At 41.4% G+C, this 14,644-nt stretch overlaps 1 protein-coding gene across 1 annotated transcript in view; it reads left to right on the forward strand.

Moving 5' to 3' along the window:
- CAT (catalase) overlaps positions 1-14,644 on the forward strand; it is a 38,463-nt gene that overhangs the window by 21,621 nt on the left and 2,198 nt on the right. Inside the window, exons 7-12 of the mRNA XM_082845757.1 lie at positions 1,063-1,254; positions 1,717-1,869; positions 4,804-4,942; positions 7,662-7,792; positions 12,663-12,770; positions 14,274-14,357. Coding sequence (XP_082701883.1) covers positions 1,063-1,254; positions 1,717-1,869; positions 4,804-4,942; positions 7,662-7,792; positions 12,663-12,770; positions 14,274-14,357 — 807 coding nt within the window. The remainder of the gene's footprint in view (positions 1-1,062; positions 1,255-1,716; positions 1,870-4,803; positions 4,943-7,661; positions 7,793-12,662; positions 12,771-14,273; positions 14,358-14,644) is intronic.

A 14,644-nucleotide genomic window follows, 5' to 3' on the forward strand; every position in this document is an offset into this window, starting at 1 on the left:
AATTTAAAAAATTACTTCATGCAAAAAAAAAGGGAAAGTCCTTTAATTTCATTAATCATTTGCTTATTTTTAAGATATATTTTGGACTTCCCTGGTGGCGCAGTGGTTAAGAATCTGCCTGCCAGTGCAGGGGACACAGGTTCGATCCCTGGTCCGGGAAGATCCCACATGCCGCAGAGCAACTAAGCCCCTGCGCCACAACTACTGAGCCTGTGCTCTAGAGCCTGTGCGCCACAACTGCTGAGCCCATGTGCCACAGCTACTGAAGCCTGCGTGCCCTAGAGCCTGTGAGCCACAACTACTGAACCCGCATGCTGCAACTGAAGCCTGGGCACCTAAAGCCTATGCTCCGCAACAAGAAAAGCCACCGCAACGAGAAGCCTGCACACCGCAACGAAGAGTAGCCCCTGCTCGACGCAACTAGAGAAAGCCTGCGTGCAGGAACGAAGACCCAACACAGACCAAAAAAAAAAAATTATATTTTAATTTTTTTTTTCTGATCTGAAAATAGCATGAGTATAAAAATTCAAATAATAGCCGCTCTGGAAAACAGTTTTGAAATTCCTCAAGAATTTAAACATAGAATTACCATATGACCCAACAGTTCCATTTTAAGATATGTCCTCAAAGAAATCCACTGAATTGGACTCTTTAAAATGGTTAAAAGATAAATTTTGTTATGTATATTTTATAGCAAAAATTGTTTTAGCTTGTCTGAAGACAGTAATGTAGCATTCTCTATGAGTGGAAAATTGAAAATAAACTGTGTCAACAATTTTAAAAATTCAAATAATATAGAATACATAAAGGGAAAGAAAGACTAATTTTAAATATAAAATGTGTAGACAGATTCCCTGGACATTGAGAAGAATCAGGATAATCAAGTAGAATTTCTTAGTGATAAATTCATACTTGTATCAGATTTGAACAGTAGGATTACTGTTACGAGGAAAATCCAGTCTTTGGTTGGTGTTACTCATAATCCTGCAATGAATTATTGATTAAAGTTTGATAACTTTGCTAATAAGTTTCAGTTTGAGCTTCTTTTCTTTCATTCTGTAGACTGACCAGGGCATCAAAAACCTTTCTGTTGAAGATGCAGCAAGACTTGCCCAGGAAGATCCTGACTATGGCCTCCGGGATCTTTTTAATGCCATTGCCACAGGCAACTACCCCTCCTGGACTTTTTACATCCAGGTCATGACATTTAAACAGGCAGAAACTTTCCCATTTAATCCATTTGATATTACCAAGGTGAGTCAGTTAACAGCTAAACTGTTTTCTTTTTTAAGTGTCTTTGCAACTAATTAAAAAAAATTGTGGTCAAGCATTCGTAAGTTGTATACAAAACACAGTGGTACCACTTAAGAGTTTCCTAGCCTGTGCATGAGGGCTCACCAGCATTTCCCTTGCAGTTCCTGTTTGATGAGTTTTCTAAGTTCATCTGGGTGGCCTGATATATTGTTATTAGCAGGGAACAAATTTTGATGAGCTGATGTACTTTTGCCCAGGGAAAGACTCAATGTTTACTGTTTACTGTTGTGAAAGTTTTAACCAATGCACTCACCTTAAGTTCTTATCATTTTGTTGGATTCAAAAATGTTATTTTCACGTATCATCATTGGCTTCATTGTATTTGAAAGCTGATATTTTTATGGGTACTTTAATTTCCTTCTGTTGGTTGTCTGGTAATTGTGAATATGGCATTATTTTTAGGTTTGGCCTCACAATGACTACCCTCTTATCCCAGTTGGTAAACTGGTCTTAAACCGGAATCCAGTTAATTACTTTGCCGAGGTTGAACAGTTGGCTTTTGACCCAAGCAACATGCCGCCTGGCATTGAGCCCAGCCCTGACAAAATGCTTCAGGTAAACCTGGTGGATTGAGAGGTTCTGAGGCGGGAGTGTGTGCGCGCATGCACACGTGCGCGCACAGAGTGTAATTTGGCATGACCTTTATATGAAGAATTAACTAGAACATCACTTAAACTTTTGTCTGGGTCCTTAGTTCCTGTGGGACTGACTGAAACATCCTTAAATGAGCATTACAGTGTAAAACAAATTTCATTGTAGGTCCCTCAATATGGTAAGACTTTGACATTTAGGCTCTTAATTTAAAAGAAGTTATAGTAGAAATACCTTAGGTATTTGTGGGGTAAAATATTCTTTTGCAATTTGTAATCAATGGGATGGAGGACTGTCACTAATTGATTGTAACACTTGGTCAGCATAACTTTATTCATTTCCTCTTCTATGGTGATGCTTGAATTTTGCCACATGTAGAAAGAGACCCAGAGATGATGATGATTATTTTTTTTTGCGGTACGCGGGCCTCTCACTGCTGTGGCCTCTCCCGTTGCGGAGCACAGGCTCCGGACGCGCAGGCTCAGCGGCCATGGCTCACGGGCCCAGCCGCTCTGCAGCATGTGGGATCTTCCCGGACCGGGGCACGAACCTGTGTCCCCTGCATCGGCAGGCGGACTCTCAACCACTGCGGCACCAGGGAAGCCCCCCAGAGATGATTTCTACAAACTCAATTTATGTTTCCATTGATTAAAGCCAGTGGGTTAATTTAACTGTTTGTTTTGGTAATGTTCCTAGGCATTCAGTATTTTTTCACCACTCACCAGTATGCTTTTTCAGGAGTACAAAGAGAGAAAAACTCTTATTTGGATCAGAAATTAATAGGAAAATAACTGGCTTAATAATTATTGAGTAAATCAATCTTTCATGTTCTTGGACTGACCATGATACAAAGTTTAAAGACCACAGTGACTGACAGCTGTTTTCTTATGTAAGTGTCTGATTCCAGTTCAGGTGTCACTCTCCATGGAGGCAAGCTGTTTCCTTCGTTTTTTAACTAATAACTTTTTGCTTTGACATTGGGAACATTTGAACCTTTTATAGAAAGTAAGTTTATGTTAGTTTTTAGTTTACTATAAATTGAATACCTATCTATTGATAGACTGTCCTGGCTGCTAAAATAGGAGGCCATACAGTAGGGAAGGACTGTTGTACTTATTTAGCCATTTGGTGACCAGTGAGGAATTGTCCAAGCTTTTTTGAGTAGGTATGTAATAGAATCTGCATGGGACCTTAGGAGGAGTCTTTCGGCAGGAATATGTAGGATGTCGTTGGAGGAGGGATTGGAAGTGGAGAGCCTGTTCGGAGGGCTTGGAAATTACCCTGATGAGAACTCATGCATGTTCAGGTGGTTGTGGTTGTACAGTAACGAACAGTGTTCTCAGTTGCCTTTCAACCAGGTCAGATTATTCACTTTTAAAACTTTGGGATCCAAAGTGTAAGCCAGACCATGGTGAAAAGCAGGCAGTAGTATAATAGCAAGTCACAGAGACTGTCCCCTGAGTACCTGGTGATGCAGGTGCAGCCGTTCTTCACTCCCACACTCTGCAGTTTACTGGGAGAGGAGAAGTTGGCCTGACTGATTGAGTGGGAGAGCTTTGCTCTGCTTTCTCACCCCGGCCCAGCAAGGAGCTTGGGCACAGGGCCTTGGGTAAGGCCTGCATTCAAGTTGGGGTCAGGGTATGGCCTTGCTGTGCCCATTTCGCAGCCTTAGCTTTGAAGGTCTCCACCTACAGGTGGGGTAGTGATGCCTTATAAACCTAAGGTGACACAAGACCAGAATTACACGATGAGGCTATATCCAGGAGCTGCTCTTGGCTCAGCTGTATCTTCTGTCCTGTTGGTAAAGTTAGAGCACAAGTTAGTCTGTTTTGGGTAAAAGGAGGCAACCAGCTTCCATAGTGTAGGTGGTCTTGGGCACGGCTGCATGACCAGTCATCTGAACGTTACCTTAGGGGCTATCTGAAAGGATTATGGGAGGCAGCGTCGCTCAGCCCAGAGCAAATTATCGACAGAATGGCGAGACGGGATTGAGCACGTTGGCCTCCGTGATTTGGTACAAAATAATCACATCAGTTGTCCTGTTCAGCTTGGTTTGTATTTTGGCCCATAGAATTAGGGACATAAGAATACTCATTCAGATTCAAGGCCAGTAATGAAGGTAATGAAAGAAAACTACTCCTACTCTCTCTGCTTATGTAATAGAGCTTTGAATAATGGGAATATTTAAATAATTGGATACTAAGATTGATGGGGAGTTAATCATAAAGCTTTTTGTTTCAACACTAACTGAAAGAAATTACAAAACCTCCTGCCTTGGTAAATATGTAATTTAATCTTTGACTCAGGACCTTGTGGCAATGTAGGGCCATCGTTTCGCACTGTGGCTTTCTTTGTGTAGTATTTTGTTTAAATCTAGGAAGTCTCAGAGCTCAAAGTGTATCTGACATACACCAGAATGCAATATGGGAGGTGCTTTTTCGGAATGATTTCCCGTACGGTTGGTTTTGTAGAAATCTTCTTTTTGTTAAGAGCAAATGGTTGACCCCTCCCCTAGAGTGAGAGAGTAGGGAGGAGTGGAATTAGTTCATGATTCCAGTTAGTTGGGTTCCAGCAAACTTATTTCACAATGTAATGTGTCCTCGGGAGTAGGAAATCATTCAAGCCTGGGCACTAACTTGTTACTTGAGGAAAAAAGGAGTTATGACCTAGAACAGATGTGAAGATATGTGGCTGTTTGGCCCCAAGGGGTGGAAGAGTAAGGACCGTTCAGTTAGGGAGAACTCATTTCATGAGAGAGAAGAGACTTTGCTCTTTACTGGGAGGACAGGCAGGGCTTTGTGATGCTTTGTGCCTGAAACTTTACAGTGATGTTCACGGGCCACTCCTCTTTCGTATGTTACTGCACACCATCAAAGTCTGTTTCATTTGTAACTGCAGGGCCGCCTTTTTGCCTATCCCGACACTCACCGCCACCGCCTGGGACCCAACTATCTTCAGATACCTGTGAACTGTCCCTTCCGAGCTCGAGTGGCCAGCTACCAACGTGACGGCCCCATGTGCGTGCTGGACAATCAGGGTAGGCCTGGGACCGTGGCTCACCCCGCGGGTGTGGAGGGCACTGCTGGGCAGGGCGCGGGAGGCCCCGCCAGCCCAGGGGTCGTCAGGCTGCCCCAGGCATCTGCTGCTCTGTGGAGGCCCCGCAGCCGCTCCTGCCAACCTCCTATTTGTTGCCCATCAATGAAGGTTTAAACTGCCTGAGGACTCTCCATACTTTTGTCTATTTTATATGTTTTATGGAGAGTTCCCTCCTCAGATTTTACTTGCTGTGCATCTGACTATGAAAGGCAGGGAGAAAGGTTTTTCCACACTGGCTGTTGTAGGGTATCATCCAACTTAGGGAGTGGGTTTTAAAGACTCTTCACAAAGTGGACGATTCCTGAAATCACTCTTAAGTCACCAGGACTTAGCCTCTTGGAAATGCAAAAGCCAAGAGTTGCCATACACATGCCATATTACATGTGTCTGAAGGACACATGATCCCTTCAGAAATTTTACTGATGATTTATATTTATAGCCATAGATGTCTATATTCAAACAAAGTTTATTTTTCTATGCTAAAAATAATACATGTACCTTAAAGGAAATTTGGAAAATATAAGGGAAAGAAGAGAAGAAAGAAGAAAAACCCATATATAGTCACAGTATCCAAAGGCCAGAACTGTTGCATTTTGCTGTATTTCTTTCCAGTCTTTTCTGTGAATACTTGTTATACATTTAAGATTAGTTTGTATATATAGTTTTGTGCCTTGCATTTTGTTACCATTATCATTAAGCCTTTTCCAAGTATTTAACAAGTTTACATGCTCACTGAATGATTGTATTGTGTTGTTGCCATATTTCTTCTCTTTGAGGTTTACAAAGGTATGGAGCGTGTTATTGCCCAAAGTAACTGATACTTCTGTGTCTGTCTTCTGCGTTTTCATTCTAAAGTGATTTTTTTCCATTAATCTCCCTCGGTCCTTTCATTATTGAGACTGGCTGTATCAGAGCAGTTCATGTATATTTTGGAACGTCATTAATAAGTAAATTCTTTATGTTTACCATTCTTGTTTACTATTATAGTGGCATATTTATGAAAAACACTACTTTGACACACCTTTTGCCTAATTTTAAAAGTAGACCATTTGGGCTGTGCCCTTGCAGTTTGATGAAAGAGCTTAATTGTTCCCAGTAGTCAATGACTTGAAGACAGCTGCGACTTTGAGTAAAGGTAGAGATAATTTGGAAATCAAATTTTAAAATTACTCAATTGGCACATTTCAAAGAGCTAATTCTTAGTGCAGAAAACCACTGTGATGGCTCGTTATTGGAGCACTTTGCTTTTCGCATGGACGTGGCTGAGCTGGAATGAATTTCTTAGGTGGATAACTGGGCTCCATGGTAGTAGGGTGCCCCCTCTCTTCCTACATGCATTTGGCTCCTTCGTCAATGTGATGTACAGGCATCTCCTGCTTATCCACCCAGAATAATCTATTCTGGCAGTGAGCTGGGTAAAATTCTAATCCTGACTGGTTTGTTCAAACCACTTACTGTGCTTCCAGGCCCCTTTCTGTTTAGGCAGCACGTACTCAGGTAATGCAAGCTTCTGCTAACATCAGCCGAAGCAGGGTATAGTTGGGAAAATGAACATGCCAAAAGGAAAAAAGAGCCTCATAACTTACTCCAGAAATCTTAATAAATGTTTTGATCGCATTGTCATTATTTTTCCTAATTCCAGATGAATGAGTGCTGATGTACTAGAAATATCAAATTTTAGAAAAAATTTTAAAAAATTTATCTGTAGAGAGAAGTGAAAGTGAAACTAGAACTGAATAAAGTCTTGGTCAATAGGAAGGATAGATATCCCGAGAATCTTAAAACACCATTAAGAAAGAAATAGTGAAGTAGAATCCTGTGATAGGAGTGTGGTACGTGCTGGAATGGAGAGGACAAAAATCCCAGATCCCGGATCCACCACTGACCACCACATCACCCTGCAGCACTCAGTGAACATCTCAGGGCTCCGTTCATTTGTCTGGCGATTGAAGGAGCAGAGCTGGAGGAGAGCTAGAACTTTGAGTTGCTCCCAAGAATTCTGTGATTCTGTTTTTTTTTTTTTTTTTTTTTTTTTTGCGTTACACGGGCCTCTCACTGTTGTGACCTCTCTCGTTGCGGAGCACAGGCTCCGGACACGCAGGCTCAGCGGCCATGGCTTACGGGCCTAGCCACGCCGTGGCATGTGGGATCTTCCCGGACCGGAGCATGAACCCACGTCCCCTGCATCGGCAGGCGTACTCGCAACCACTGCACCACCAGGGAAGCCCTGTGATTCTGTTTTTGAACTGAGCCCAAGCCCCAATGAAACCCTCCAACCTGAAATATGTCTTTGAATCTCTTCTTCTATGGGGACCAAACCAAGCTCATATAAATATATTCGTACCAGAAGACATCAGGAGATTGTAGAGATGAGGCCGTCTGAAGTGTTCAAAGGGAATTTGAGATCTCTTCATTAAGACGCAGAGTGAGACAGCCACCGCAAGCGTTTGGCAGATGGCATATTCTCTAAGAATCCAAGTACTGCCTGTAGCTAAATATGGGGTGTTAAAAATGATATGTGCATGGCATGTATATGTGTGTGTATACACGTATGTATAAATATGATTGTCACTTGAATTTATTTCTTATTTTGTTGGCTGTTTGTAGACTTCCTTCATGTTTCATCTCCCCGAGTGAGTCTGTGTGGTTTTCTGTTAAAGGTGGAGCTCCAAATTATTACCCCAACAGCTTTGGTGCTCCGGAGCAGCAGCTCTCTGCCCTGGAACACAGGACCCACTGTTCTGGGGATGTGCAGCGCTTCAACAGTGCCAGCGATGATAATGTCACTCAGGTAATGGCTCCTCTGTCTGCGGTGCGAGTTGCTTGGTTAGTCTCCTTGTCAATGTCTGCATATATTCCCCCGTTTAAAGTGTCTAATATGCCTTAACTTGAATTCAGGGGCAACATCTCTATTCATAAGTCAGTGCCTGTATTAAATGGAGTTGAAGAGTTGTGTTACTATGCCCTTTTAGTCCAAGGAATGGAGACTCATTTCAATTCCTCCAAATTTTATTGACGGGATGTAAGTGGGAGCCATTGGGGAAGCTGTGATCTCGTGGAAATCTAAGAAATGGGCAAGTAAAGCTTAAGTACAGCTGAATCTAAGAATCTGAGAAGGGCAGTCCAGATTTAAGGGACTAGAACTGGATTCAAAATAGCACTAGGAGGCCCAGTAGCAAAGGTGTGGGTGTTTCCACTGCACGGCACCCCATTCATGTGACTCAGCTACTCTCCATCTGTCTGCTGTTGCTCTCCAATACCAATTACTCATTCTTACCATGTCCTTCCCTATTTTTCTCCTCTTTGCCTCATAGCTTGTGTTTTAACATTGCTGTGGTTTTGCTATGACCATGGCCTAACTCTCTTCTTTATGTCTTCTTTCTCCATGTATTACTTTTTTTTTTTTTGGTTCTTTTTTACTCCTTCTCTCAATACTTCTACAGTCAGATTCTGGAGAGAGGAAATTGGATTGAATGGACTAATGTTTTCACTGTGGGTTGCATCATTGGCCTTTGGCCAGCCTCTAGTTAACTGCCCGGGGTCAAGTGCCCACCCTCTTTCTAATCACCTGTGGCTGCCTGGGGGCTGTTCTTTTAGTAGATGCCATGGAAGAGGCCCTTTGACTCTGAAGAGCAGCCACCTCATTAATGTGCCCGGTGCAACTTATACCACACGTAAGAAAAGGATAAAGTTAAAAAGTATAGTTGTCTTAGATCTCTGCTTGGGTAGTTGGTGTTAAACAATATTTAAATTAGAATGGGACCTATTCTAGCTTTTCAATTTGTAAATGTGTGTTCCCAGTAAAATATACTTAAATACATAAATTAATTCACTATGAAGATACCGTTATTTGAAAGGCACTTACGTGTATACATGTATATAAAAAAGAAATTACTTTATTGTACCTTATAAACCATTTTTAGATGAAATTAAATGTCTCCTAAAAGCCTTTTATAGTAACTGCCTTATTCTTGGTGATGTAGGTTACCAAGTATCAATATATTACAATACAATTCCTGCTTCTCATAAAATTTTACCTACCTGAAGTCTATTCCAGTGTTAAGCTAGCTAATACAACCTCTGTAAAAATTAATTTAGATAATGAGGCTGTTGCTCACACATTAAAATTTACTATATGATCATTCTTATTTTGAGAGATTTTCTTATCACTATATAGAACTCAAAATTCTGTTTATAGCTTCATAGCATAATCCTATAACTGTAAGAGTCACATGGAATATAAATAGGAAGATCCAGGTTTATACTCTTAAAAATGATTCACTTGGACTCATGCTTCTGGCTTATGACAGACAAGCTTGTGTCAGACCTATCCTCTCATGGAGAACATTGGAAAGCTAGATAAGATACAAAAAGGCTGTGGAGAGCTATAAAAGCAGCAAGAATTTGAGGGGCCAAGATTTTGAACAGAAAAGAAGTGCAGAGATATGAACTTGATATTTGTTCTTCTTTTCTCATGCGGCATTTATTACTTTGTAAGTATTGGCCAACATGCTGAGCACAGTTTACAGCGTTTTCATGGGTCTGGAGGGAATAAAAATTGGAGTTCAGGACCTGCTAAGGAAGAGGGCCTCTAGTTAACATCCCAGGCACTCAGTTGGATCCCTGAAGGGCCATCCTAGAAATAAGGGCAAACCTGAAATCAACTTGCCTTTACAAAAAATGAGACTCAGTTTTATACCAGTCCAATCTCAGACTGGGTTAAGATGATCTCCCTCTATCCTCTCTTCCAGAAGCAAACATAAGGCTTTGGAGGAAAATAGAGCCTCAAATTATTTCTGTATTTTTTCATATGCAAATGCCCAGCATTCAGTAATAAATTATCAGGCATACCCAACACATAAGACCTTATATCTGAAAAGCAAGAGGGGGATAAAAAAAAAACAACTGGCAATAGAAACAAACCTACTGAAGATCCAGATAGTGGAATTGTCAGATATAGGTTTTAAAATAACTGCAAATAATATGTTCAGGAAAACAGAAAACAGTTGACAACATGGAGAATTTAATAAGAGAACTTGAATCTGTCAAAAAAGAATGGAGGGGACTTCCCTGGCGGTCCAGTGGTTAAGACTTTGTGCTTCCACTCAGGGGGCACAGGTTCCATCCCTAGTTGGGGAACTAAGATCCTGCATGCCGTGCAATGCGGCCAATAAAATAAAATAAAATTAAATTAAAATGAAAAAGAATTGAATGGACATACTGAACTGGAAAATGCAACAACTAAAGTTAAGCATTTAGTAAATGAGCTTAAAAGGAGATTAAATATGGCCGAAGAGAAGATTACTGAATTGGCGGATAGAGCAGTAGATGTTATCAAGACTCAGTCATGAAGAGAGAGCAAAAGAACTTCTCTTTGTTATGAGAAACCAATTAGAGATTGAGAAGGCAAACCACAGAGTGGGAAAATATATTTGCGGTTCCTCTAACTAACAAACAACTCATATACGGTACATGTAAAGAACTCCTGCAGAGCAATAAGAAAACGACAGACAAATGAATAGAAAAATGGGCAAAAGACTTGAACAGGCACTTCGCAAAATAAAATATCCAAATGACTGAAAAACACACAGAGTAGTTTATCTCACTAGTCATCGGGGATATGCAAAATAAAACTAAAAAGAGATACCACTACATACACACCAGAATGACTAAACTGAAAAAGACTGTGTACCAAGTATTGCGAGAATGAGAAACAACTCTAACTCTTACCTGAGTGTAGATTGGTTCAGATGTTTTGGAGAACTGTTTGTCAATATCCACTGAAGCTAAACATGTACGTGTCTTTTGACCTAGTAAGTGCACTCTTACATAGATTCTTTTTTTTTTTCTTACATAGATTCTTAATAGAAATGTGTACATATGAGCAGCAGAAAACATGTACAGCACTGTTTATTCATATTACCCAATGTTCATCAACAAAAGCTTGGATAAATAAACCGTAGTATATTCCCACAGTGTACAGCAATGAAAATTAAAGAAGTATGCCAACAAACATTACCATAGATGAACCTTACAAACATGACATTGAGCAAAAGAACAAGAATATAGACTGTATGATTCCATTTGTGTACATTTGAAAGAGAAGTAAAAAACGTTTATAATATTAGAAGTCAAAAAAATTCGCCCTTGGGGAGGCAGTTGGAGAAAGGGGATAATGACTGGGTGGGGGAGTATGGTAGGGGGATTTCTGGGGTGTGAGTGATGTTCTGTCTTGATCTGGGTGGTTGTGACACATTTGTGTCCACTGAAAAATCATTGAACTTCACACTTATGTTTAGTACCCTTTACTGTAGGCATGTTACACCTAAAAAGAAAAAAATCATTCTCTAACTTTGTATAGACTAGTAAAAATGTCACTTTTCCTTTTAGAGGAATTTGGTCCTGCTCTTAAAGGTCTGTGGTAAAAGTGTTGGAGTGGGTAAAGCACCTAGAACCTATGCTCTGTAATGAGAGAAGCCACCACAATGAGAAGACCCCGTCTCATTTCTCTAGTTGCAGCGAGCGGGGGCCACACTTCGCTGTGGTGTGCAGACTTCTTATTGCGGTGGCTTCTCTTGTTGCGGAGCACGGGCTTTAGGTGCATGGGCTTCAGTAGTTGTGGCTCACGGGCTTCAGTAGTTGTGGCTTGTGGGCTCTAGAGTGCAGGCTCAGTAGTTTTGGCGCACGGGCTTAGTTGCTCTGCGGCATGTGGGATCTTCCCAGACCAGGGCTTGAACTCGTGTCCCCTGCCTTGGCAGGCGGATTCTTAACCACTGCGCCACCAGGGAAGTCCCTCATATTTAGACTTTGCTCAGATTTTAAGAAATATTATTATATTCTGATATTTGATAAAAGAAAAATTATGAATATTTGATATTTTATGAATTTGCTACTTTGGATAACTGGATATTTTTGGACTTTATAAACATTAGTAGAACAGTACATAGAGTAGTGCCTGGTGCGTTATAGGTACATGAGAAATAAGTATTTGCTCAATGAGTGAATGAAAGAAATGTAGAATAGAATCATAGCCATAACTTAGAAATGGTTAATTTCAGAAATGAGCAGAGGCTGTTAGGACTCATATACTTAATACTAAGCTCTTACTTTTCATTTTAACTTCTTGATAGTCATTTTAGAGGTTAAACCCAATAATCTAAGCAAAATATCACTATTAACATCTGTTTTCTCCAAGAAATCTTGGCTTCTGAATAACTAAAGACCTAATTAATAAATTAGGGTGTTTTCCTCCCCTTTGGTTCTGGGTGAATTGAACAAAGGTTGTATTGCGTTAAGCTTACATTTAATGACGGTTTGCACCTTCTGCACTTGTCAGTATTAAGGTGTGGTGGCATTTTTAATTGTAGGCAACACTGCCTTCTATTTATAAGAGATTTATAAGCAGTGACTGCAAAGGACATTATTAAAAAGAAGTTATGAGCTATTATCTTCCTGTTTTGCTTAAAATAAAATAAAAAGTGAGGAACTCAACACGTGACAGTTTCAACTCTAATTTTAAATTATTCTTAAATTCTAAAACCTTTTTTCATTCTTATACCAATGAGAAATCTTGCATCTTCATTTCAAAAGTGGTGTTTGGGTGAGTTTTGTTGGTGCTAAAGTGGTTATTTGATTCCCTGCACTCTATTTTCAATGAGCAGGTGCGGGCTTTCTATTTGAACGTACTGAATGAGGAGCAGAGGAAACGCCTGTGTGAGAACATAGCGGGCCATCTGAAAGATGCACAACTTTTTATCCAGAAGAAAGCGGTGAGTGATACTTTGTAAGCCGAAGAGTGACACCTGCTGGCAGGAGAAGAGAGTGCAGCTGTGTGAGAAAACCCTTCCATGGAAGTGTCATTTCTATTTCACTTGAGCTAAGCACACTTAAAAAAACTAGTATGAATCCCCAATCAACCTCTGATGCTTTTCTCTCTGTGTTTTACCTCCAGTATATATTCCATATCCATTGATCCTTAGCTCTTTGTCCAGTGTATAATAATTTAGTTGAGTTTAGGGTGAATGGTCTCCTATGCTGTTCAGTCTGACTGCAGCCAAGTTCTGTGTAAGAGAGTAATGTCCAATGTCAAAATGTGGGTCCTGCCACAATTTTGCTTAGACTTCAGGTGGTAAGAAATACAGATTACATTTTTGTGATTTGAAGTCAGCCTGACTACTTGATGTTATGATGCCTGACCCTCCTTCGGAAGAAACTAGAAAGTTGCATGTTTTCTGGGGTCAGAACTGAGCTGCTTCCAAAGACTCAGGCTGAACTTTTGAGCTGAGGCACCAGGGTATTTCTGATGGTAGCTCACTGTGTTGTGTGCTCTGCTGTGGTCTCCCGGCCTGCCGCAGGGGAGTTAGCCTCTTGTAGATTTAGGAACCCCGGCTATTTCTTTGTCTCTTGGTTGCTGCTTCTCTGTTCATGGGGGCAGCTGTCTGGGATGTGTTCTAAGGCCCGGAGATATGTACCAGCAGGCTGGGTGCTCTATCTGCAGGCAAGGTTCTGTAACTGTGTTTCACCAGGGCGTGTATGAAAGATAACCCTTTAAGTCCCTGGGTGCTAATAGTTCTTGCTGTCTGGGGCAGAGAGCCTGACAGTCACTCTGTGAGATAGGTGGGGTGGGTATTTTCTCATCTCACTGATAAGAATGAATAAGACCGTTTGTAAGTAGAGAACTGGGCTTGAACCCTTGGCCTTCTCTCACATATGCTGAAGCTGCAAGGCCCCCTGTGGGTTCTTGATGCCCCACCTCGGGATCAGCCCACGGTCAGGAATTCCTGCTTGAAGTATGCTTAGGTGCCCAGCAGGGGCCAGTGTTTGTACATCTCCCTTTAAATTTAGGCAGTGTCTGGGCCTGTTTCTTAATGCAAATCGCCGTAACTTTCTGCGTTCCTCCGAGGTCAGCTCTTTACCTGCTGTAAATGGAGCTCACCTCATAGCGCGTTTTCCTCACGGTACTCTACGAGGTAGATTTAATCATCCCACTTACTTGTCTGGGGAGCGGATATGAACTGTATGAGGTAGATTTAGTTATCTCACTGATTTCATGAGGAGTGGGTACTGAAGCTCAGATGAGTGACTTAGGCAAGGTTGCTCAGCCAGTATATGTCCAGGACGCAAGCCTTCCTCCGTGTTGGTAAATGCTGTGTGGTTCTGCCTCCCGTGGAAGCGTCCGTCCTCCCCTCTGGAGTCGACCCTGTGAGGCGGACTCTGGGGACTGGTGTAGTGAGGGCTAGGCTAATGTTTACATTATTTTCACCTGGTTGCAGGTTAAGAACTTCAGCGATGTCCATCCTGACTATGGGGCCCGCATCCAGGCTCTTTTGGATAAATACAACGTTGAGAAACCTAAGGTGAGCCCAGAGCATCCTGGCTGTGGCAGAGGGGGTGTGTCGTGGATGGGCGTAGTTGGGTTTCCTTTTATGATGATTCTCCTCAGGGACAGCTATTCCGTTTCTTAAGCAGCTGTTCAGAATCTCATTTGAGATATAAAGAACTCACCTGGAAAGCACATGCTCCTTGTTTTAGCCCTGGGCCGTATAAGCCAGTGGAAGGTGAATAAATTCTGAATGCTTATTTTCATTTGAGCACAGATTAAAGCTAAGATAAATACTGAGTTGCTGCCCAAGTGAGTTAAGTA

This window comes from Leucopleurus acutus (genome assembly GCF_964270905.1).
Source record: "Leucopleurus acutus genome assembly, chromosome: 8".
NCBI classification, from domain to species: domain Eukaryota; kingdom Metazoa; phylum Chordata; class Mammalia; order Artiodactyla; family Delphinidae; genus Leucopleurus; species Leucopleurus acutus.